This window comes from Ahaetulla prasina, chromosome 11, assembly GCF_028640845.1.
Source record: "Ahaetulla prasina isolate Xishuangbanna chromosome 11, ASM2864084v1, whole genome shotgun sequence".
Classification (NCBI taxonomy): domain Eukaryota; kingdom Metazoa; phylum Chordata; class Lepidosauria; order Squamata; family Colubridae; genus Ahaetulla; species Ahaetulla prasina.
The window spans coordinates 1,871,702-1,896,566 of NC_080549.1; the positions used below are offsets into that span (position 1 = coordinate 1,871,702).

The 24,865-nt window shown below is 47.8% G+C and overlaps 3 protein-coding genes across 9 annotated transcripts in view; 2 read left to right on the forward strand and 1 right to left on the reverse strand.

Moving 5' to 3' along the window:
• Positions 1–1,288: 1,288 nt before the first annotated feature.
• On the forward strand, positions 1,289–10,829 carry LOC131183877 (centromere-associated protein E-like). Its single transcript, XM_058154624.1, has 8 exons — positions 1,289–1,498; positions 1,607–1,765; positions 2,756–2,968; positions 3,609–3,821; positions 5,689–5,892; positions 6,729–6,932; positions 7,945–8,157; positions 10,441–10,829. The coding sequence occupies exons 1-8, from the start codon at positions 1,289–1,291 to the stop codon at positions 10,540–10,542; spliced, it is 1,518 nt and encodes a 505-aa protein (XP_058010607.1). The 3' UTR covers positions 10,543–10,829.
• A 2,735-nt stretch (positions 10,830–13,564) lies between these two features.
• Positions 13,565–20,349, reverse strand: MOSPD1 (motile sperm domain containing 1). 4 transcript variants are annotated; one of them, XM_058197192.1, is made up of 7 exons: positions 20,195–20,331; positions 17,898–18,010; positions 17,468–17,726; positions 16,890–16,965; positions 16,038–16,261; positions 15,281–15,442; positions 13,565–14,693 (listed from the first exon to the last, which is right to left on the reverse strand). In XM_058197192.1, the coding sequence occupies exons 3-7, from the start codon at positions 17,619–17,621 to the stop codon at positions 14,662–14,664; spliced, it is 648 nt and encodes a 215-aa protein (XP_058053175.1). In that variant the 5' UTR covers positions 17,622–17,726; positions 17,898–18,010; positions 20,195–20,331; the 3' UTR covers positions 13,565–14,661. The 4 variants fall into 4 exon arrangements, with proteins under 4 accessions (XP_058053175.1, XP_058053177.1, XP_058053174.1 ...); XM_058197194.1 differs by lacking the exon at positions 20,195–20,331 and adding an exon at positions 19,132–19,956; XM_058197191.1 differs by lacking the exon at positions 17,898–18,010 and having other exon boundaries at positions 20,195–20,349.
• A 3,514-nt stretch (positions 20,350–23,863) lies between these two features.
• LOC131205110 (integrator complex subunit 6-like) overlaps positions 23,864–24,865 on the forward strand; it is a 30,119-nt gene continuing 29,117 nt past the window's right edge. For 2 of the 4 annotated variants that reach the window (XR_009156717.1, XM_058197016.1), the window contains exons 1-2: positions 23,867–24,147; positions 24,312–24,389. Coding sequence is in view for 2 of the 4 variants with exons in the window: in XM_058197016.1 (XP_058052999.1) it covers positions 24,037–24,147; positions 24,312–24,389 (189 nt within the window). In the remaining 2 variants the exon portion in view is untranslated. Of the gene's footprint in view, positions 24,148–24,311; positions 24,390–24,865 lie in introns of all 4 variants that reach the window. The other 2 variants (XM_058197017.1, XR_009156718.1) reach the window with 2 other exon arrangements.

Genomic DNA, 24,865 nt, shown 5'->3' on the forward strand with positions numbered 1-24,865 from the left:
AGGAGAGGTTTTTCCCCCAGCCTGTCGCTGGGTTCACCCTATATTAAAGAGCTGTTGTCACTACCCTGGTCTCCAGCCTCGTTACTTCCCGAACTTAACACATTTCACTTGTTATGAGACGCTAGCAATTACGTTCACTGGCCACGATTTAGGGATTAGCATGTTGTGCAAACTCAAACCCTTCCCAAATAGATGTTTAAGGTTAATCCGCTCGAGTTTCATCTGGACCTTTGTGGGACCTTCCCTTTTAAAAAGGTGCTAAATTTGCACCATTGAGTTATAATTTATTTCGGGCAGGGGTGCTATTCAGCAGGTTCCAACAGGTTCTGGAGAACCGGTAGCGGAAATTTTGAGCAGTTCGGAGAATACCACCTCTGGCTGGCCCCAGAGCGGGGAGGGAATGGAGATTTTGCAGTATTTTTCTTCTGCCAAATCCATCAAGCCATGCCCAGCAAGTCATGCCCACAGAACCGGTAGTAAAAAAATTTGAATTCCACCACTGATTTCGGGTATAAAGCTATATTCTACAGCAGTTCCTAGAACACTGTAAGGCAGTTGTGTCCTATAAAAGCAACTGGACTTTCTTGGGGGTTTTTCCCCTTGAAAACGTTTCGTTTCTCATCCAAGAAGCTTCTATAGAATTCAGAATTGAAATTTCTTGGATGAGAAATGAAACGTTTTCAAGGGGAAAAAAACCAAGAAAGCCCATGTGCCTTTTGGAAAAGCGTTCTTGGGGCAATCATGACCTGGATGATTGAGAATCTCCACAGACATCTGTGAAGCAGCGCTTTTTCACCTGGAACCAGCTGTTTCAATAATCTGGTTATTGTAACCCCAGTGTACAAAATATACTGATAGATGTACTGGTTGGGCTGGAGAAAGACTATAACAGGCGTCTCCAACCTTGGCAACTTTAAGACTTGTGGACTCCAACTCCCAGCTTTGCTGGCTGAGGAACTCTGGGAGTTGAAGTCCATAAGTCTTAAAGTTGCCAAGGTTGGAGACCCCTGGACTATAACCTTTGTGAGGGGAAGATACTGAGAAACTATGGATGGCCAAAGAGTGTCTTTGGTAGAGACAATGTTCCTCTTGGGGATTTCCTTATCATCAAGAGAGATTTCTAGCCATCAAGTGAAACAATGCTGGAATATTTATCCCACAAGTGTATCCAATGGATTCGACCTGTTTCTTCCTAAAACAAGATCTCCAGTTGAACAATTCGAGAAGTTCCCGGACCGCTCTCGATTTTCTTGACTTGACAGAAGAACCCTGGAAGGATTGAGACAACATGGAGGAACTGAAGAAGAAAATCGAGGCTTTGGAGCAAGAGAAAACTGACTTGCTCCAGAAATTCCAAACCACCCAGGAAGATCTGAAGGCTGTTTCCAAGGAAAAAGATTCCCTGAAAATCTTGGTTGAGGACCTTCAGGCTGAGAGAAACAATCTGAATAGTACCATGCATGGTCTTTACAAGACCATCGAGAAAACGGTTGCTGCAGTGAGTAACAAACCATGTATATTTTTAATAACTCCACTTTAACATTGGATGGGAAGAAAGGTGGGAATGACTGATGACCTTCATGTTTCTCTGTTTGGGTGCTTGAAGAACCTGGAACTGCAGGATTACGTGAGAGCCACTGCTAAGTCATCCAAAGGTTGCTGTGAAATCTTAAAGGAAGCCCAGGAGGCGCTCTTGGCTAAGGGACCTCAAACTCCAGAGGGTCAGGAAATGATGGCTTCACCAACAGCTTCCCTGGGTGAAAAGGTAAGAACATCGTAGGTAGGTTTCAGAGTAGAAATGATGGGTTTACAGAACTGTACAGTACAACTTGAAGGTGGGTAGACTTTAGCTCCCAGAATTCTCCAGGGGAGCATTGTGGGAGTTGAAGTCCACCCATCATCAAGTTGCCAAGGTTGAAAAGCCCTATTGTAAAATGTCTTCAGTTGAGATCTTATGCGGCACTGCTTGGAAAACACCACTTTGACTTGGATGTCTCTCAACTACTTTGACTTGACCAGCTTCAGCAGTAGATGCCTTCAACCGTTCCACTTCTTGACTCTTGTCTTGTGTTTCCCTCCACCATAATGGGGTATGTTTGGTTCTGGTTTAATATCAAACCCTTCCAGCTTGGCTGATTTGATGAATCATTTGTCAGTTGTGGTTTGGTATCAAATGCAAACCTAGCCAGACATTGCTGCTAAGTTGACCTCACTCTTTGAGCAGCAAACATCTCAAGAGTTTTCTAGCCTTGGTGGTGGAGTATGCTAAGTGAGACATGTAGATGGTGACCGGTAAGTATATATAACAAGGTATCAAAATGGGATAACAAAATAATAGTTGGAAGAGTTGATGGAGGTCTTCTAGTCAAACTCTCTCCTCAAGCAGGAGACCCTATCCCATTTCAGTCAAATGGTTGTCCAATCTCTTCTTAAAAGCTTTCAGTGATGGAGCACCCACAACTTCTGGTGGCAAGTTGTTCCACTGATTAATTGTTCTCAGTCAGGAAATTTCTCCTTAGTTCTAGGTTGCTTCTCTCCTTGATTAGTTTCCACCCATTATTTCTTGTTCTGCCTTCAGGCGGTTTGGAGAATAAGTTGACCCCCTCTTTTAGTTCATTTTTGCCATGTTCTCAATGTTCCATTTTTGCCGTGCTGCCTAACATTTTCACCACTTTCACTAAGCATACCCACCCTAAGTAGGAAGTACTATAGAGGCTACACCTGTTTGCTGCCTTCTGGAATCTTGTCTTGGTAGGTGAAGACGGTGACAACAGAACAAGCCCGCCAAATAACTGAGAAGGAAGAGGGGCTGGTCATTGAAAACAAGAGACTAATGACAAATCTTGAAGAAGTAATGCTGGAAAACTCCTACCACAGGAGAAGGGTGATGGACTTCTGGGAAACCATCTTCAGCCTGAGGGTGGAGAATGACCATCTTCGCCAGTTGTTGATTACATTGACCGAGAAGGTAGGAGGGAATTATGGGCACGCAGAAGAATTTTGGAAAAATGTTATCTTTGCCTCTTAATTCTAGATCAGGGCTCTCCAAACTTGTGAACTTCAGTTCCCAGAGTTGAAACTTGTGGACTTCAGTTCTCAGGAATTGAAATCCACAAGTCTTAAAGTTGCCAGCGGTAGACCCCTATTCTAGATAATAGAATATTAAAGCAAAATTCCCATATCCTATGGAATGGGATATTTCCCCCCTCCTTGAAATGGCATTTCTGAAACTCGAACCTTTCAAATATTTATTTCGCTCTTCTTTCAGCTGTTTTTCTAATCTTGGGCCTAATTGGGGGGACTAATGAAATGCCAAAGAACAGAAAAAAGCAACTAGCAATAAATCCTCTGATATCAAACTTTGGGTGACCAACTAGGGCTGCCTCCCTAGCTGAAGGATTGAAAAGGTCTAAAGATTTTAGATTTAGCCAGCCACTTGGAGAGACAACTGGTTCTCCTAATGCAGGTGTCTCCGACCTTGGCAACTTCAAGACTTGCGAAGCTGGCTGAGGAACTCTGGGAGCTGAAGTCCACAAGTCTTAAAGTTGCCAAGGTTGGAGACCCCTGTCCCCAGTGAGTCTTTATCCTCACTCACCCCCTTGTTTCAGATGGTGTTAAGTAAACTGCCCGTAATGGAGAAGAAAAGGGACAATATCGCCCTCCTGGCTCTCAACTTGAAGGGGGATCTGGAGACCATGAAATCCGTGGCCGCTGAAGGACTTTCTGGTCTCCCTCATGCTCAGACGGCCAACGTACTCAAACTTCAAGGGTATTTTGAGCAGGCGACTGAAGAACTTTACACCGTGCTAACCAATATTGAGGTATTGTCCACTGAAGCTCTGGGCATTGTGGAGGGAAAGAGGACCTTTCTGTTGATGGTCCACGCCTTAATTCTGTCCATTAGTGATGGAAACAGAAGGGCTCTTTTTTCCTACATACTCTTTTTTCCTGCATTGCCATTTTCTTCCTTTTCCAGTTCGTTGTTCACTAGATCTATTGGCCTTCAGTTCCCAGGATCCTAGCTGATGGCCTTGTGTCTGAAAGTAAAACTGAAACTCCTCTCCTCTGCTTGTGTTTTGCATTTGGAACAGATTTCTTTTCAGGTGGGGAGGGGAAGTAGAACTCCTTAGCATCAGAGCGTGTTAATCATAATATAGGAAATATTAATGCTCTGGTGGTCATTTGGAAAAATCCTTTCTTAGTGAGCACCTAGAAGCCAAGAGAAACATACGCGACAAATTTCAAGTTTGTAGGCTTTACGGTTCTGGAGATTTTGTGATGACGCGTGAGTGGTATTTCGCTTTTATATATATATAGTTTCTATTTAATCCTTTGTGAAATGTCTCACTTTATTGAAAAGAGCCCAAGTTGATTGACATTGCCGATTGTTGTGGCAGTGACTTCCTGTGCTTTAATAGCGCAGTGTGTATGTTATTCCTTTCAAAGCAGGGGTGTCCAACGGCGACAACTTAACAACTTGTGGATTTCAGCACACCCAGAATTCTGGAATTCCGGGAGTCAAAGTCCACAAGTCTTAAAGTTGCCAAGGCTGGAGCCCCCTGCCTTAAAATATACTCTCTCCTGTGGTTTATAAACTATGATTTCACTAACGGGGCCAAGTGTGGCTTCTTTGACAAACCATTGTTAAAAGAAAGCTTGCCATAATACAGAACCACAGACTGAGAGCTGCCAGGACTTCTAGATGTGTATCTGGACTCCTGACACATACTTGCAGAAAATCAATAGCGGGGTTTCCAATCCTTTTAATCCGAAAAGGTGAAGATTGGAATTGTTGTTGTTACTTGTGAAGTTGTGTCCGACCCATCGCGACCCCATGGACAACGTTCCTCCAGGCCTTCCTGTCATCTACCATCCTTTGGAGTCCATTTAAACTCATGCCTACTGCTTCAGTGACTCCATCCAGCCACCTCGTTCTCTGCCGTCCCCTTCTTCTTTTGCCCTCCATCGTTCCCAGCATTCGGCTCTTCTCCAGTGAGTCCTTCCTTCTCATTAGGTGGCCAAAGTATTTGAGTTTCATCTTCAGGATCTGGCCTTCTAAAGAGCAGTCAGGGTTGATCTCCTCTAGGACTGACTTGTTTGTTCGCCTTGCAGTCCAAGGGACTCGTAGGAGTCTTCTCCAGGACCAGAGTTCAAAGGCCTCAATTCTTTGGCGCTCAGCCTTCCTTATGGTCCAACTTTCACAGCCATACATTGCAACTAGGAAAACCATAGCCTTGACTATATGCACTTTTGTTGGCAGGGTGATGTCTCTGTTTTTTAGTCTGCTGTCTAGATTTGCCATAGCTTTCCTCCCCAGGAGCAAGCGTCTTTTTATTTCTTTAGCTGCAGTCCCCATCTGCGGTAATCTTGGAGCCCAGGAAAATAAAACCTGTCACTACCTCCATTTCTTCCCCATCTATTTGCCAGGAATTGAAAGGGCCGGATGCCATGATTTTAGTTTTCTTAATGTTGAGTTTCAAGCCAACTTTTGCACTCTCCTCCTAATATAAATAATATAAACTTCATATCCTACCAACTGTCCAATCAGTGAAATGTCTTTTGTGTCAACTACTGCTGCCCTGAACATATGAAGTGTGTCTCCCTGGTCCCTCAAGGCTGCCTTTGTGTGATGCGGGAATGGTTGCAAAGGTTCACTGTGTGTGTGTGTGTTTTACTTCTTCCCACAAGTACTACTTCGCCGAATGGTACCGGGAGTGTAAAGAATACTACGTCAGCATCTCCAAGTTCACCACCAATCTGTTGGACGAGAACTTGAAGCAATTCAAGCTGCTGATTGAGATTCAGAATCTGAAGAAATCCGAATGCTGCAGGGCCGAATTCAACCAGCTGGACATCCCAGCCCTGAGGCAGAGGTTGGACATCTTCCTGGAGGTAATGCCAAAAGAGGAGAGAGGGAGGGAGGATGGATAGTTCACCCCTCCCCTTTTCATTTTCATCCTGAATGGGAGGGGAGAAGGAGGGGAGGGGAGGTCCTTAGGCTAGAAAGGAATTGGAGGATCCGTGACTAATCCGTCAATGAGATTCTTCATAATCTAAGTCAGGGGTCTCCAACCTTGGCAACTTTAAGACTTGTGGACTTCAACTCCCAGAATACCTCAGCCAGCTTTTGCTGGCTGAGGTATTCTGGGAGTTGAAGTCCACAAGTCTTAAAGTTGCCAAGGTTGGAGACCCCTGATCTAAGTTATTATTATTTTTTATTGCTTTTAGAATCGGAAACATAAAATCCAGGTTTGGGCGAGACGTGGCCCGCTTTGGATTTTGGCCGAGTGTGTTGCGTGAACCTACATAATTGTAGCGTGTACAACAAGCAGTAGGTTAGCAGAACGAGAGGTGCCTCAATGTGAGACTCCCCTGAAGTTGTAGGTGCACCGTCACTGGGGGTTTTGAAGAAGAGACTGGACAACCATTTGTCTGAAACGGTGTAAGGTCTCCTGCTTTAGCAAGGGGTTGGACTAGAAGACCTCCGAGGTCCCTTTCAACTCATTATTCATCACCCACGTCAATTTCGATTTTGTTCTTTTCCTTATCTTCCTATCTGTCATTTCACATCCCAAGGTGGTGTGTAGCTGCCTTGAAATGTGTGTGAACGATGGGCTCCAGTAACACCAAGGCAGAAGGGTTGACAAACCCCTGTGTGTGATCACTGCTGTTTGTCGTAACATCGCAAACATACCTGAAGTAATACAAAAAGTTGTATTCCCATACAGAATATTTCCCAAGATCTTTGCGCTCTGGAAGAACAGCTCCTGGGAATAGAATCCAAGGCCCAGCAACTGGAAAATAATAAAGAAGGGAAGAAATACGTGGAAAATTGCTCTGCTTTATTCTCCATCCAAGAGTTTGAAAAGGGACTTAGAAATGACATCAAAAAGCTTCGTAACATTCTAGAACACCTGAAGCCAAAATTGAAGGTAAGTGTCTTTGCCAGTAACATTTTCAGAAAACAAAACAATACACAGATGTGGTTCATTTATTTCCCCCCCCCCCCCCCCGGCCAGCATCCTAAGGCGGTTGGTTTAGATCTGGTACACAGGTAATCCTGCACGTACAACAATTTATTTAGCGACCGTTCAAAGTTACAACCACACTGAAAAAGGTGATTGATGACCGTTTTTCAGAGTTACAAATTTTTGCAGCATCCCCATAACCATAAGGGATGCGGTGGCTCAGTGGCTAAGATGCTGAGCTTGTCGATCGAAAGGTCCGCAGTTCAGCAGTTCAAACCCCTAGTGCCGCGTAAGGGGGTGAGCTCCCATTCCTTGTCCCAGCTTCTACCAACCTAGCAGTTCGAAAGCATGTAAAAAATGCAAGTAGAAAAATAGGGACCACCTTTGGTGGGAAGGTAACAGCGTTCCGTACGCCTTTGGCGTTGAGTCATGCCGTCCACATGACCATGGAGACGTCTTCAGACAGTGCTGGCTCTTCAGCTTTGAAACGGAGAGGAGCACCACCCCCTAGAGTCGGGAACGACTAGCACAAATGTGCAAGGGGAACCTTTACCTTTATATAAACATAACAATCAAAATTCAGACACTTGGCAAACTGGTTCATATATATGACGGTCGCAGTGTCTGGGGGAGTATCATGTGATCTCCTTTTCCAACCTTCTGACAAGCAAAGTGATGGGGAAACCAGATTCACTTAACTTAGAACTTAGAATAACTAAAAATTACTAACAACCGTGTTGCAAAACTCAATGTCTCACTTAACTGCAGAAACTTTGGGCTCCATTTATTGCCATAAGTCGAGGACTTCCTATGTTGGGCGGGGGTCAATCCATTCCATGATAGCTTATTTAAATCATGGATAAAGAACGCTTGTGTGAACCTGGCTTGTTAGGATGCAGAACTGGTTTAGGGTTCCTGGATAAAATGTATTTGTATGGCTCCCTTCAAGAGGAGTGATGGATCCAATCTATTCCAGTGTCTTGACAATGCCAGGCAGGAGGTGGCAGCCAAACACGCCTGCTACGTCAAGGAAGCAGAGGCGGCCGTGAAATCCTGCAAGGGGCGATCGGAACAATGGCAGAAGGACCTAAAGGCAGTCAAAGAAGAGATGGACACTACGGGCCACCAGGAGCTGGAGGAAGACCAGAAACTTGGAGAAAACTTAAGCTTAATAGAAAAACAGATGACGGTATTTCTCTCCATCCTTGTGTCCATGAGGGGAAGGCAGGGGTGAAATCCAGCAGATTCTGAAGAACCCGTAGCGGAAATTTTTAGTAGTTCGGAGAACCGGCAAATACCACCTCTGGCTGGTCCCAGAGTGGGGTGGGAATGGAGATTTTACGGTATCCTTCCCCTGGAGTGGGGAGGGAATTGGGATTTTGCAGTATCCTTCCCCTGCCACACCCACCAAGCCACAGCATGCCTACCAAGCCAACCCCACAGAACCGGTAGTAAAAAAATTTGGATTTTGACACTGGGGGAAGGGGATATAATTCAGCGTGGGCCTACATGCTCATGTCCTGACCCTCTGGGAGATAATTTGGGAAGTTTGTTCTGCACCTCTGATTCCGAGCCTCCAGAACATTCCCCATGTTGCTCTTTGGCCAAATTTAAGACCTGCAGAGCCGTCCTGATTCTTGACCAACCTGTAGAGTACAAAGCCATTGGCTCAAACATCTCTGTGGTACAGTACACTACTTGCCTGTGGGTTGGCAGTTGGCTTCCTCTTGATCGATGCTTGCTATTAGTGGAATGTCCAACGCGGGAAAATCCAGCACGGGAAATCCAGGCAGTTCAAATGAATATGAAGTTTTATTGGAAGCTTAAACTCTCTACAGGAATCTGAACTACTAACGGTCCAAGCAAATTGGCGGGAGATAAGAGCCAATGGAATTCAAGGCGGGCTGGACTTAGGTTTCTTGTGGGTGCGAAGGGATTAGAGCGGTGGTGGGTTTCAATCGGGGTTACCACCAGTTCGCTTTGCGCATACGCTTTCCACAAGCGCATTGAATTTCAGAACAGGTGAGGCATGGCAATCCGCCCTGCCGTGCCTGTCAGCTGGGCTAAATATAGATATAGCGCAGGGGCGTGCGGGGGGCCCAACTGATGGTCGGAGCGAACTGGTTCGCTCTCACCTCACCATCTCTGCTACTGGCTCGCCCGAACCGGGGAGAACCAGTAGCAACCCACCACTGGATTAAGAGACCAATGATATGCTTCACTCCGCCCTTAGGCTCAGCCTGGTCCCTACATGGAAGTGTCCAAATTTAAAATGTGGGCCTTGGACCACTTAGACCAGGGGTCTCCAATATTGACAACTTTAAGCCTGGCGGACTTCAACTCCCAGAATTCCCCAGCCAGCAAAGCTGGGTAGGGACCCCTGCCTTAGACGGTGTTTACATGACATCTTCAACCACAAATTTGGGTTGGAGAAAATGTGTGTAATGCTCTGCCCTTTTACCAGATTGCGGACATACAATATTGTGGGGAGAACTAAAATAACCCCCTTCCTGAGTTGTTCTTAACTCCTGTAACTTGGTTAAAGGGATGTATGATGTGTCACGTTCACTATCAAGGGTGCTAGCGGAGTGTGCTAGGCAAACAGAGCCTCTTCTGGCATGAACCCGATTTCTAATTTTGAAATCCATGCAGAACTCCCATTTATTCCATTTATTAAAAAGCCAACCCAGTTCTGGGCTGCATAAACAGAGGGAGAGAATCAAGATCACGTGAAGTGTTAGTGCCACTTTATAATGCCTTGGTAAGGCCACACCTGGAATCCTGCATTCAGTTTTGGTCGCCACGATGTAAAAAAGATGTTGAGATTCCAGAAGGAGTGCAGATGAGAGCAACAAAGATGATTAGGGGACTCGAGGCAAAAACATATGAAGAACGGCTGCAGGAAGTGGGTATGTCTAGTTCAATGAAAAGAAGGACTAGAGGAGACATGATAGCAGTGTTCCAATATCTCAGGGGCTGCCACAAAGAAGAGGGAGTCAAACTATTCTCCAAAGCACCTGAGGGTAGAACAAGCAGCAATGAATGGAAACTAATCAAGGAGAAGCAACCTAGAACTAAGGAGAAATTTACCGACAGTTAGAACAATTAGTAACTAGAACAACTTGCCTGCAGAAGTTGTGAATGCTCCAATACTGGAAGTTTTAAAGAAGAGATTGGATAACCATTTGTATGAAGTGGTGTATGGTTTGCTGCCTAAGCAGGGGGTTGGACTAGAAGACCTCCAAGGTCCCTTCCACCTCTGTTACTATTACTATTATTCAACCTATAGTGGTTAAAACTTTCATTTCGGAGGCAGAATTTCCCATTCTGGGGTCTGCTGATGACCCCAAACCTTAAATCTTGAGTTTAGCCTTAAACCTGATTGTGTGGCATCTTATGTGACCACTAACAGGTTATCCTACTTTGGGTAAATAGCATTAAGAAGCTTCTCTTTCACCATCCCTTCATCTAGGACCATCTGGATAAAGCAGCCAAGATTGAGAGGGAAGAACTCGAAGGCCTCATATCGCATCTTGCAAAAACCAGCCTGTCAGAACAGGAGGCAAAAAAATGAAAAAGAAAAAAGAAGTTATGGAAGATAATGAAGGTGAACCTATTCCACAAAGAGCTGACTTAGCCTATTATGTATTTTTCGACAAATGATGGTTATGTATTGCATATATAAGCTATAAGCCGGTTAGAATAAAGGCATTCTTCTTTTTTTGGCATTTAATTGGGCTGGCTGATCTTTCCTCTATAGTAGATTTGATGGGGGGAGCAAAAACAACATTGTGAGTGCAGGGAAGAGCAACCAAGATGATTAGGGGACTGGAGACTAAAACATATGTAGAACGGTTACAGGAATTAGGTATGTCTAGTCTAGGGAAGAGAAGGACCAGGGGAGACATGATAGCAGTCTTCCAATAATTTCAGGGGCTGCCACAGAAAGGAGGAAGGGGGTCAAGCTATTTTCCAAGGGACCAGAAGGCCAGACAAGGAAGAATGGATGGAAACTGAACAAAGAGAGATTCAACTTGGAAACAAGGAGGAATTTCCTGATAGTGGGAACAATTAATTAGTGGAATGGCTTGCCACCAGAAGTTGTGAGTGATGCAACACTGGGGGCTTTTAAGAAGCAACAGCCAGCCATTTATCTGAAATGGTTTCCTGCCTGAGCAGGGGGTTGGACTAGAAGACCTCCAAGGTTCCTCCTAACCCTATTATTCTGGCAGAGGACTCATCCAGGCAGTTTGCAAAGAAAGAATCGAACAGGGTACTCTCCCGTCCAAGAACTAAAGGAGTCTAACCTTGCTTTTTAAAAAAGTTTTATTAATTTTCTATTGTTTACATGTTAGTGCTTAATAAACATCCTGTTGTCTGGGTTATTTGCTTAGAAGTATAGATTGCATTCTTATTCTCCACTCCTTTTTTCCAACCACTGGTAGAACAAGTTCCACGTTTGATAATATTCTGTATCTTTCTGTTTAATCTTCAACGTAAGTCTGTCCATGTCTGCACAATCCAATGTCTTCCTAATTATCTTCTTCGTCTCGTGGTATTTCTTCATTTTTCCAGTATGGTGCTAAGCTCGCTTTCTTGAGATGAACCTATTAGAAGGCGTAGCGAGATGCATCCGGTACAAGTTGGTGTTGAAGTTTATGCTTCAATCTCCAGGAACTGTTTACAAGAAACTTCCAAAGAGGTTAAAAAAAAACCCAGAAAATTCTCCAGATGAGATTTTATTCAGTTGCAAAAGAAACCTGGGTTGAGCAAATGTCCCTTTCCCCGCCCCTCCTCCTCCCCGGAGTTGTAAACAAAACCACGGGACAAAATAGCCAGGCTACCCGATTTCATCACTGAGTATATCTGATCCCTTGAGCAATTCATGTGAAGGAATTTCACAGGGAGTTCCAATCTAGTGTTGACACAGGATAAGGTTTCGCTGCCTTGGCTAAACCACCTGGCTGGTTTATAAAGACAAAGTCAAAAAACAATTGTGACTGACAATTTCAGATGGCAGAGCCGGCTCTGGGTGCTCGACTCCACCAGCGGTTAAAACTGGTTTGAGCGCTGCATGAATCGCCACGGCGTGCAAATAATTGATCAATTTGCTGCCTTCTTGACCTGACCAGCCCCGCTTTGTTTAACTGCAGTTTGTAAAATAACTGCCGTGAACTTCATTCAGCCCTTACATTCAGATATATAACGCAGCACCGCAGGTGAGGTCAAAGACACTTTTACCCACCGTTCGGCGTTTCTCAACCTTGGCGTTTTTAAGACCCTATGCACGGTCACTCACGCCCTCGTGACGTCTCGTCTGGATTACTGCAATGCTCTCTACATGGGGCTCCCCTTGAAGGGCACCCGGAGGCTTCAGTTAGTCCAGAATGCGGCTGCGCGGGTGATAGAGGGAGCCCCTCGTGGCTCCCGTGTGACACCTCTCCTGCGCAGACTGCACTGGCTACCTGTGGCCTTCCGGGTGCGCTTCAAGGTTCTGGTAACTATCTTTAAAGCGCTCCATGGCATAGGGCCGGGCTATTTACGGGACCGCCTGCTGCTACCGAATACCTCTCACCGACCCGTGCGCTCTCACAGAGAGGGACTCCTCAGGGTGCCGTCTGCTAGACAGTGTCGTTTGGCGACACCCAGGGGAAGGGCCTTCTCTGTGGGGGCTCCCACCCTCTGGAACGAACTCCCCCCAGGACTTCGTCAACTTCCGGACCTCCGAACCTTCCGCCGCGAGCTTAAAACATATCTATTCATCTGCGCAGGACTGGATTAGATTTTAAATTTATATGGGTTTTAATGGGTTTATTATTTATACTGTTCTTTTTAATTATTTGGCTGTGTAGAATAAGTTTTTTAATTGATATTTTATTCTGTATTTATATGTACTTTTTTATTTGCCTGTGAACCGCCCCGAGTCCCTTGGGAGATAGGGCGGTATACAAATACGATAAATAAATAAATAAAATAAAAATAAGAGGCGTGGACTTCCAACTCCCAGAATTCCCCAGCTGTGTAACTGGTGAGATGGCAGCCTGTACAGATGGTAGTCCTCCACTTACGACAGTTCATTTAGTGACACTTTGAAGTTTACAAACTGCACTGAAAAAAGAAACCCAGGACCGTTTTTCACACTTAATGACCGTTGCAGTATCTCCGTGGTCACGTGACCAAAATTCAGATTGTTTGGCAACTGGGTCATCTTTATGACGGCTGCAGGGACTCGGAGTCATCGATCCGATCCCCTTTTGCGTCCTTCCGACCAGCGAAGTCAATGGGAAAAGCCAAGATTCACGTAACTGTATTACTCACTTAAACTGCAGTGATTCATTTAGCAACCGGGGCAAGAAAGGCCGTAAAACGGAGCTGATTTCAGTCGAATGCTTTGCTTAACAACAAATGTTGAGCTCAGTTGTGGTCATAAGTCGAGGACTGCCGGTATTGTAAATGTTGACATGTATTATTTCCCCAGAGTTTTGGTGATGCGTTCTATGCTAACCTGTGATGATAATTTCCGCCCCCCCCCCCTCCTGTTCAGGGTACCGGTTCTTTCCAAGCACATAAAGAAGGAATCCACAACAACACGGGAGAGCGGGTGCAAAGGTTTAATCCTCCAAAAACATTCCTTACAGAGTCAAAGTGCATTAGACCTTTTAAGAAAAAAAGACGAGGGTGGACGAGGGAGGAAGGGATTAAAAACAGAACCACCAGGTCCCGGAAAGAAAACAACGTGTTTCCTTAGACAAGGCGCCCGAGTGGACAATCATTCATTCCAAGGGACAAAATGATGCAAGAAGCATCCATTCTCAAAGTCAAGTTTCTGGGTTTTCGTTTTTGTGCGAAGAGACCGAGCACATCTTGCACGCAAGGGGAGGGGCAGGGGCAGAAGCGCTGTCTTAAGTTTGGATGCGTAATGAGGTCGTCGGCGCCAGTTAAGGGAATGTTAGTCCGCATCCCACCCCGGAGGTGGGTTAAGAACACCTTGGCCGAAAATGAGCCGGGTAAGCCCGAATGGCAAAGAACGGAGGCCACGGAACTGGACAGAAATGGCGAGCGCAGCCCCGTTTTCTTGCCCCGGTGACGGATCCGTCAGCAAACTAGATCGCTATGTAAACACGATGCCTCCTGCCCCCCCCCCCGGCCTTTTATCAAACGTTCACCGTCAGGTAATCCGTTCCGAATAACCTTCTGCCATCTTGAGAAGCGGCAGCGCTACGCAAAAGTCACTTCGCGCTAGTGGCAACACATGACACGGGAGGAGAAGACGAGGAATTAACATTGCAGGCGCGTCCACTGGGGGTTCGTGACGATCAGACAACAGGTGGGGCAAGGTGGATTATTTTTCTTTAAAAAAAAAAAAGCAACAGAAACGGTTTCTTGCGTTAAAAGAATTCCGCCCGGTGGATGCAAAGATAAAAATGCGCTCCGAATTCGTTTCATCGCTGAGCATTTTAGAGCTGTTCCGTAACAGAAGTGTGGCCAAAGGCTTGAATCGTTTCGGTTAAACATAGTTAAAACATTGCTTTTTTTCTTTTTTTTAAAAAAAACCCATACTGTAAATCACTGAATAGGTTTTTCCACAGCATCTCAGTGAGCTCAATGCGAGTCAAAGGCAATTCACATTCATGACGTGAATTTATAACACCTTCTTTAAAAAAAGACTTTCCGCATCCCATTAAAATATCACTCATGTTCTTAGGATAACCATGGTGATAAGACCTGAAAAAAGGAGGAAATGGTTGGTTGTAGCTTAAATTTACATTGTTTGTGCATGTGGAACATAAGTATAATAAGCAATATTTATATTTATGGAAATTTGGCACAAATTTACCCATGTATCAACATTGAAAATAGTTCTCCCTTAACAACTGGTTGCTTATTTACCAAAGTTACGATGGACTCAAGAGTTATGACTGGTCCTTACCACTGGGGTGCCTCCCCCACCCCCATTAGATGATTGCATTTAAGAACTTGACAACAGGAGCCCACTTATGATTGGCTGCAGCATCCAGTGGTCACATGATCACGATTTGTGACTTTTCACCCAAAAAACGCTCATTGGATATGTTGGATTTTCTCGATTAACATGTGATTTATTTTTTAACCACTGGTGTAACAACAGCCATAAAATCGAGTCAGTGACGCACTTAACAACCAAACCTCGGGGCTCAATTGTAGGTTGTAAGTCGAAGACTCTCTATTTTGGGAATTTTGTAACTTGGCTTGTTTGCATGGCGTTTCTCCCACAAATGGGGAACGCTGCACATATCCCTTAACCCGTATAAAAGCAAGAAGGGGCCGCATACCTAATACGTAAGCAGCGACTAACTTCTGATTCACGCTCAAGTGGAGGTAGAGAGGCACCAGGGAATCCAATTCTCCCAATGTGGGAAGCATAAGAGCAGCGATGCACAGGATTCCCACAAAGACGGTGAGTAAACTAGGCCCCGATGAGGCAATTCTGTTTTCTGGAGAAAAAAAAATCAGGATTACAGAATCACATAGTATTCCAGCTTTTTTCCTTTTTAATCTCTATTGCACCTTCGTGCCCATGACTGCTACTCCAACAGCAAGAAAAATTATTTATATATTGTAACCTACACCTGCTATTGTAGTCCTGTTAGATCACGGGTGTCCAATCATGGCCACTGTATGACTTGAGGACTACATTTCCCAGAATGCCCCAGCCAGCAAATTCTCAGAACTGAAGTCCGCACATCTTAAAAAGTGGCCAAAGTTGGACGCCCCTGCGTTGAACTCTACTGTTGGTCATCTAGTTCAGGATCGTGCCCAACTAGCGCACAGACAAAAAAGGTGTGTTTTATGTTAAAGAAACTGCCTTTTTTTGGTTGTGAGTTTATCAGAAACAGCTGGCCCACTTCCATAGAAGCCACTTCAGGACAGAAGTGACCTGTTCCCAAGAGCCCTTGAGTGCCACCTTGGGTCTCCAAGTGGGCTGCGTAAGAAGTCGTGGCATCTTAGCCCCCTCGTTTTCACTGCTTAGTGGGGTGACAGAAGCCATGCAGGCGAGGCAAAAGGTAACGATGCACTGGGCTCCTTTACCCGGCTGACAGAGAGTCTGCTCCAGAAATACACTTTCGGCCAAATGCTCCTTCAGCCTCTTCTCCTCCTCTTCCTTCTGCTGCTGCTCTTTCGCAGTGGGGAGCAGAGTAGCAATCACTTCCTTCCTTCCCAGGGCTTTCCTCTGGCTTTGCTCAGAGACCTGGAGCCGAAACTTATCGATCACTCCATAATGGCAAGGTCGGACATCTCGGTGACGAATCACTCTGCAAAGGGGAGGGAGGGGCGAAAGAGAAAAACTCGTGGCTATTACAGGCCGATTCCTCACAGAGAGAGAGGTGGGGGGGGGGAGAGATGGAGAGAGAGCAATATGCTCTGTCGCCACCATTCATAAGATTTCGTAGGAGCTAAAGTGTTTGGGACAAGGATGTGAACAGACAATTTCGACCCACAAGACCCCGAGGGATTGCTCTATAACAGAGGTGTCAAACTCGATTGCATTGAGGGCCGCATCAGAATTGTTTGACCTATGAGGTGGGGGGAGGGCTGAGAGCGGGGCCAGCTTGATGGCATTCGTGTCGGGGGTACATGTGGTGGCCCGAGCGCTCTGCCAGTGAAAATGTGCTCCTGAGTTCCGTTTTCGGCTGCGACGGCCTCCTGCAACCTTCTGCCAGCGAAAACGGAGCTTAGGAAGGCCGGATCTGTGGGCGAGGGTAGTCCTGTAGGCCAGATCTAAGCACCCTACCGGCCAATCCGGCCCTGAGTTTGACACCCCTGCTTTGTAACTTTTATTTATCAGGACACGCGCCAGTAAGCATTGAGACTAAAGGGTGGGGAAGGGGCTTGGCGACTGCTAGCTACTACGCAGCAAGCCGAGAAACAAGGTTTACATACATATCAATGCAGCACTGAGGCTTCACTGCGCCAGCCGCATCCACCACGACATATTTATTTGGAGTTGTACATAGAACTGCAATGAAAGGGAACGGTTAGCAAAAGGCCATAACAGCAATCAAAAGATTCAGATATGTGCCCTGATCTTAACTGGCAATTTATACTTTCTACCCTTTTCCTACATTCTATAACTCAGAGGTCAGCAACCTGCTGCTCTGGAGCCACATGTGGCTCTTTCACCCCACTGTTGTGGCTCCCTGTCACTCAAAATATGCGTCACAACCGCTGGCACACGATTTATTGAGCTTTTCAACCCATGGCAGGCCAACCATGGATAAATCCAAGGAAAGTTTCAGGAGAAAACAGAACGCTTAATTCAACTACATATGCTACTTCTGTGGCCGCTCAAGAAATAGTCAGGCACGGGAAGGGTTGTGTGGCTCCCGGTGTTTTGTTTTCTGTGAGAAACGGGTCCAAATGGCTCTTTGAACGTTAAAGGTTGCACACCCCTGCTATAACTTAAACATTCAGTACAATTTGGTCCCCTGTCCCCCTCCAAGCAAGGCTTCAATACCCACCTTTGAATTTTAAGGCAAACTCATAAGGGTTGTAGAGAGTCAACACCTGTTTGTGCTTCGCCTGGTCATCAGCATAAAATATGAGTTCGGTAGGAAAAACAAAGACGGGAAGTTTCCCTTCCACTAACTCTGGTTGTCTTTTTTGCTGCTGCATTGGCACCAAGTCCTCCTTTCCCGCTCCTTCTGCACTTAGGGTAGCTCAGTCTCCAAAGACGTCTTGTTCACGGCGACTTAAGAATCGGAGAGCATTGTGATAAGCCTGCAAACAGAGGGAGGAGACAGCGAATGTAACTGCTGCTGTTCCGTATATGTCGTCTGTAAGATTGAGAGACAGAAGCAAAATCCTCAGGTTGAACTTTTGGGATGCTGCACGTCTAGCTCTGTTACTGAACACCTGCAGAGGAGGCTGGGGTGGGAAAGTAAAGCCTACCATTATTGTAATTATTAGGACTCGATTCTTTAGGTGTCGCTGGTAATTTAGAGGCGCAGCTTCGTTCAAGCACAAAAGAAACAGCAACGAGGCTGCTCTGGAAGCCTGCCAGCCTGCAAGAACACAACAAGATTGTTGAAAAATGCCCCCTATCTGGTACTGCATAAATAAAGGATTCCAGGAAAAGCTAATAATTAAAGTGAACCCATCTATTGAAATGGCACCATCCTGGATATTGGCAATTTGTGTTTTTCTCATCCAACCTATTTTAAGGAAGTCAGACTTTAATCCCTAAATCTACATTATTATGCCAGGAGCAGACTTTAATTGCATTTAGAGCTCAGCCTACAGAAAGAAGACACCCCCGAATATATTGCACATAAGCAAATATATGAATAAAACAAGCATGACTTCAATATCTCTGAATACTTTGCCAGTCAGTGACTATGTTGGGGACAATTTCTACAAACTGCACTTGGAAGCCACCAATGAACTGAAAGGGAGGAGCGCATTAGCCTCTGTTGCTAAACCTGCAACTGCAGGCAGTCCTGGAGGCCACAATCCAGCCCCTGGCGGTACCTTTTGAGTAACGCAACACAGAGGAGGATATTTTTTTGATGGCATGGCTGCAAGGAATATAGCCCCTCCACAAAAAATCTGGGGGAATTGGCCAAGACAGGAAGGAAGATAATGTTTGCGGGCAGCCAATGTCACACTGGAGTTACAAGGCAAGGAAGAACATGAATGCCACAGAGGAAAAGAATCAATGTTCTCCTTCTCTCCCTAGCATGACTTCAAAACAAAACAAAACCTCATTTATCTAGAAGCAAATCTTCCAAAGCAGCCAAATGGAAAGCGTTACAGACTTGCTCCTTAAGTATTCCATGAAAGTAGATAATCTATAAAAAAAAAAAATATTATCAGCTCACACATCATCATCTCACTGAAGGTCTAGATTATGTGTTTTTGGATAATCACTAATATTCATCTAGATTATCACTAATTTTATTCTATATACCTTTTTCCTGTTAAGATCTCAAGAGTAATATACCTCTGCTGGCTCTATTCTGGCTTATTTACTTAAGTAAATTCTGTGTTGTATTCATTCCATGTTGTTATAATACACACAAAGACTTTATGTGTAAGTTTTAACATAGAAACTTTGTTTAATTTCCCTCAGCAGCCTGCCTATCCTGTCTGTCCGTGTATCCACCTCTCTCCTATATCTACCTACCTATCAAGATAGATAGATAATAAATTGTTGTTGATTCTTGTCTGACCAACTACATTCCAGCAACAAGATGGAGCCACATCATTGAGCCACGGTGGTGCAGTGGTTAGAATGCAGTATTGCAGGCTAACTCCGCAGACTGCCGGCAGTTCGATCCTGACCGGCTCAAGGTTGACTCAGCTTCCCGTCCTTCCAAAGTCAATAGACCGAGGAGCCAGATAGTTGTGGGCCATAGGCCGACTCCTGAAGCCCCTCACAGGGGGCTGTAAAGCGGCATAGAAGTCTAAGCGCCATTGCTATTGGCTTCAATTCATCTCTAAAGTTCACAGGCAGTTCAGAGCTGTTTTTCCCTCCGGGGTGAAGACCAACCACAGGCAGGAAGTGACCAAGGGCTGGTTTTGATTCCATGTTTATGAATCATTCGGCTCTTCTTGGAAATCAGCTTCCTGGAGACCATTGAAGTGGCAGAAGAGCCTGGATTCTCTTCTCGTCTCTCAAATCCAGGGACTGTCAGGCAGCCTCCTCCTCTTTCGGACATACCTGAGAGGGAGGGGTGGGGGTGGGGGGGAAACGACCCACAGCCCAGCCATGGCCAGGAAAAGGGGACTCCGGGCCCGTCCAGGCACAGCCCCTTCCCACAAACAACCTCTCCCCCCCACCGACCCAAATCCCAGGATCTGCTACCAGGGAAGGTTCAGGCAGGCCCCCTCCCCACTTTATCCCGAAAGGGGGGGGGCTGCAACCCATTCAGGTCTTGCTGAGGCTTCGGCAATCCTGAGGACCCCAGGCCCCTAAAAGGGGAGATTCCATTCCAGCAACCGGGCATCCATTTCTTAGCGCCCCTCGCCCCCATCCACAGGCTTTAAATGACTTGACACCCCCCCTCCCCAAAAGCCCACTCTCCCCTTCTTCCTCCCCCATGACGACGGGCCTCGCTCTTCCCCCGACACGGGTCCCCCTCGCTGACACGCGTCTACGCGCTCACACGACCCTCCCGAGTCGAGGGGGTTTTCCTCCTCCGCCCGGCCCCTCACGAGAGGCCGAGGAGAGGGGGGCCTTCGCTCACCCCGCCGGCCATGCTCGCCGTCCCGGATTCGTCTGTGGGCGGCAACCGCGGAGGGAAGCGCCGCCGTCCCACCTCGCCAGCTCCGGGCCTTCTTCTCCTTCGCAGGCCGGCTCGCCAGTCTCGATTTCCCCGCCCCCCTTTTGACGTCATCGGGACCGCCGAAGGATGCCGGGAAGGTGGAGGACTGAGCGAGGAGGGACGACCCGGAGCCACTGCGCCTGCGCGGCTACTACGCTTTAGCGTCGCCGCCACCTCTCTTTATTTTCCCCCTCCCTCCCTCCCTCCCTCCCTCCCCGCAATCCATCGCAAGCAGCGTGCGCGCGCAGAAGCCGTTTCCTGCGGTGGCTCCGGAGACGCGGTTGCCAAGCTGCGCATGCGCCCTTCAGGCTGGCCGGGCCGCCATTTCTAACGGCTGTTGTGGGAGAGGAGGAGGGTTCATTTGGGTCCGTGGGCGAGGGGGCGACTTGAAAAATTGAAAAATATACAAGTAATGTCCATAAAGGCCTTGCGATCAGACGAACGGGAGTGAAGGGACCCTTGCCAGGCTGCAAATTTGCGGGCCAAACAGGGAAGCCCCCCAGGAGATCCTTGCATTGACCTAGTTGGCTTGACTAGGATTTCTTGAATAAGCCACGGTGGGCTTCACACTGGGGTGCAACTGCCCAGCCCAACCACAATTTACAGCACTAACCAAGAGGACCCCAAAAGAACCACATGTTGGCTTAGCCCAGGGTTGCCCAACCTTTTTAAGACGTCCAACTCCCAGAATTCCCCATTGAACTCCCAGGATTCCCCAGCCACGAATTAAGACAGCAATGAATAGAATAGAATAGAATAGAATTTTATTGGCCAAGTGTGATTGGACACACAAGGAATTTGTCTTGGTGCATATGCTCTCAGTGTACATAAAAGAAAAGATACGTTCATCAAGGTACAACATTTACAACACAATTGATGATCAATATATCAATATAAATCATAAGGATTGCCAGCAACACGTTATAGTCATACAGTCATAAGTGGAAGGAGATTGGTGATGGGAGCTATGAAACGATTAATAGTAGTGCAGATTCAGTAAATAGTCTGACAGTGTTGAGGGAATTATTTGTTTAGCAGAGTGATGGCCTTCGGGAAAAAACTGTTCTTGTGTCTAGTTGTTCTGGTGTGCAGTGCTCTGTAGCGTCGTTTTGAGGGTAGGAGTTGAAACAGTTTATGTCCAGGATGCGAGGGATCTGCAAATATTTTCACGGCCCTCTTCTTGATTCGTGCAGTATACAGGTCCTCAATGGAAGGCAAGTTGGTAGCAATTATTTTTTCTGCAGTTCTAATTATCCTCTGAAGTCTGTGTTTTTCTTGTTGGGTTGCAGAACCGAACCAGACAGTTATAGAGGTGCAAATGCAAAAAGATTTCCATATGCAGGTTTGCAATAGGCCTCCCTTGGTTTGGGCTTAGCACATGATGTGGACCCAGCCTTTGCAGTTTTCATCCAGTTCTGCAACAGCCAGGAGAAGCTGCTTGCAAAGCTTTAAAAAGTCCATTATGGAGAAAGCTGAACGGATCTCATTATAAAGGCAGCTCTTCGAACAGTAATCCAATTGTTATCCCTCCCCTTTAGAAGTGTTGATGTGATTCAGAGAGAACTCTGTTGCACCACGAAAGCTATTCCAAAAATGAGAACGGGGAAAGATGGGGGGGGGGGAACATTTAGTCATTTCTGTGACAGCAAACAACAAAACCTGCAGGACTCTTTTTCTCAATAAATTTTTCTTATTTTTCTGCAAAATGATGGAGCAGGTTGTATGTTTGAGGTCACAGCTGGCAGTCGGATACCAGCTATGGGTAATCTCAGACCAGCTACAGGTAAACATGGTTTTGGTGCTAGATTATGATTCTCTTTGGGGGGACGATGGCACAATTGCTGTCTTTCATTTATCGACTTCCTGTCTGGCGGGTGTTTATGAAAGAGAAACCAGACTTTAATTTAGCATTTATACCCCTAACCAAACTTTAGCTCATTTTTTTTAACAGCTTGGTGCCTTCTTTTTCTCACCTTGTTCTTGCTGGGCAGGGAAATTCCATCATCCCTAGAACAAGACATTGTATGTTTGCTGAGATCTAAAGGAAGCTGTTTTAACCCCAGATAAGGATTACATTTTTGTCATCTATTGAATGATTAGAAGTGACAAATGCTCAGCTTCCCCTTTGCTGCCCCACCGGTGAAGCCCCATGTCAGATCACTCCCAATTTTACCCCCATCCCAGCTCAGGAAATATATATACCTCTTTATTTAATATAATATAAATTAAAATAATTTTTATAAATATAATTTTTATAATTAAAATAATATTTATACCTCTCTATTTAACACTGCTGCAAACAGCTTGGCTTTTCACCAATGGCAAAGATCCACGAGTACAAAAAAAAAGGGGGGGGGGCTCTTGAGAATAGATGATCTACAAACTAAATATTTTTCTTTCCTTTGCTCCAGTACAGTTGGCATGCATATTTATATTTGAGTGAAGGGTCTGGGATACCTATTTTTGAAAGGACCCGCAAGTAGATTTTTCTAAGGGCAAGAACCTTTTATTTTACGTAGCTGGTTCCAGTCCGACCTGGCACAATAATCGAATGCAAATGGCCAGGGAAAACAGGAAATGAGCCATTCCCACAAAGGAGGCAAGAACGGGAGAGCCTCCAAATCAACCACCTTGAAAGCGGTTTGGAGGTTTTGAAGAAGCAATCGCAAATAGCCACGTTTATAGCCTCGTGTGCTTCCAAGAGCCGATCTGGAGGAAGCGGCTGGGACACCGGGCCGGTTTTATCAGTCAGGCTCGTCCGAACGAGTTTTTGACTTGTCCGAGCTTGGATCCAGGCGCTCGGAAGGGCTAATGCAGGGACCACCGACCCCACCAGATTTTAAGCCGCGGTTGGTTTTGGATTTCACACGGGACCCCAAACCCAGCCTCGCTCGGCAATGAGTGAATCGAAAGACCCCCGAAATGCCCCCAAGGGGTGGCGGTGGTGGGGGGAGGGTTGTCTCCCGGTCTCGAGACCCCGGCAGAGGCGGCACTGCCCGGGAAGCAACGAGGTTCCCGGGCCTTTGGGGGCAGCAGAAGCTGCGGGGGGAACGAGGCGCTCGGCTTGGCACCAAGCGCGCAAGAGGCGCTTCGGAGCGGGCGCAACCCGATCCTATCAAGGGCCCGATCCCGGAGGAGATCACCTCTCGGGGCGGAACGGCGGAGATCTACGGATCCCCCAACTCGGGAGGGGAAGCCCTGGAGACCCGCGGGAGCAGAAAGGGGCCCCCGCGGAGCCGAAGCAACCACCCCCACGAGCGAGCCCGACCCACATCCGCCTCCCTCCCTCCCCCCGACCCCTCTGCGGAGAGGAGCGGAGCGGCCGCCGCCGCCGCGTTGTCCCTGGCCCCGCCCCTTCCCCCGTCTGCCAATCATTTCCCGAAGGCCCGCGGAGCCCCGCTCGGCTTCCCCGCCCTGCCTGCCGCAGCGCGGTTCCCCGCCCCCTATGCAAATTTCGGCATAATCGGCAGCCAACGGGGAGCCGCCCGGGATCACGTGCCCCTCCTCTCCCCGCCCCCGAGGGGCGGTGCCGGCCGCCGCCGCCGCCGCCGAAGCAAGGGAGCGAGCGAGCCGAAGTTGGGAGCCGCTCAGTGACTCCCGGCGGCCGGAGCGGAGGGTCGCCCAGGCGGAGCGCTGGCAGGGGCGGGCAGGGGAGGCCGGCCGGAGCAAGGAGCGGGGAGCGCGGAGGAGGAGGAGGCGAGGCGGCTGCCCCTCCGTCAACCGGGGCGCCCTCGCCCTTGGCCGCCGCGGGGCTCTCGCGGACCATGCCGATCCTCCTTTTCCTCATAGACACGTCCGCCTCCATGAACCAGCGGGCGTATCTGGGCACCAGCTACCTGGACGTGGCCAAGGGCGCCGTCGAGCTCTTCATGAAGGTGGGGCCCGGGCCTGCCTGCCTGCCCGACGCGCGTCCCGCCAAGCACGTTCACACGTAACACGGGCCTCCCCCCCTCAACGCGTGTCGGCTCCCCCCTCAGCGCCCCCCCATCTCACTCTCTTTCTCCCTCTTCTCCCCCCCCCCCGCATTCTCTCTCCGCAGCTGAGGGCCCGAGACCCGGCCAGCCGCGGCGACAGGTACATGCTGGTCACCTTCGACGAGGCGCCTTATTGCATCAAGGTAAGCGGGGTGGGGGTGGGGTGGGGGGGAGAGAGAGGAAGAGGAGGGGGGGCGGCAGCCCCTTCCCTCGCCCCCTCCCCTCCTCCCCTCCCCCCCCTCCCCCACCCCGGGAGGGAAAGAGGCGAGGCGGCCGCGGGGCTTCAGTCCTCCCGCCCGCCCGACTGCCTGCCTGCCTGCGAAGATGGCGGCGGACATTTTGCTTTTGTATGGAGGCGGCGGCGGCGAGCGAGCGAGCGAGCCAGAGAGAGCGAGAGGGAGGCTGAGGGCGCTGCTGAGATGGAGGAGGAGGAGGAGGAGGAGAAGAGCCGGCCCGCCCGACGCCCCACCACGCGGCCGCCCTCCGCCTCCTCCTCCCCTGCCCCCTCCCGCCCTCCCTCCCTCCGGGGGAGGGGGCTGCCGCCGCCGCCGCTCCGTTCCCAGGCACACGCGGAGCCGTTCACGCGACCCTCCCCGCCACACGCACACACTCACTCACT

Excerpts from the sequence above, each read along its gene's own strand:
- LOC131183877 (XM_058154624.1), top strand. The coding sequence starts at position 1,289 with ATGGAGGAACTGAAGAAGAAAATCGAGGCTTTGGAGCAAGAGAAAACT. Across the intron at positions 1,499-1,606 it reads TCGAGAAAACGGTTGCTGCA|AACCTGGAACTGCAGGATTA; the intron begins GTGAGTAACAAA and ends GGGTGCTTGAAG. Across the intron at positions 6,933-7,944 it reads ACCTGAAGCCAAAATTGAAG|TGTCTTGACAATGCCAGGCA; the intron begins GTAAGTGTCTTT and ends AATCTATTCCAG.
- MOSPD1 (XM_058197191.1), bottom strand. The coding sequence starts at position 17,621 with ATGCAGCAGCAAAAAAGACAACCAGAGTTAGTGGAAGGGAAACTTCCC. Across the intron at positions 15,443-16,037 it reads GCAGACTCTCTGTCAGCCGG|AAAACAGAATTGCCTCATCG; the intron begins GTAAAGGAGCCC and ends TTTTTTCTCCAG. Across the intron at positions 14,694-15,280 it reads AGTCGCTGCTTACGTATTAG|GTCTTATCACCATGGTTATC; the intron begins GTATGCGGCCCC and ends TCCTTTTTTCAG.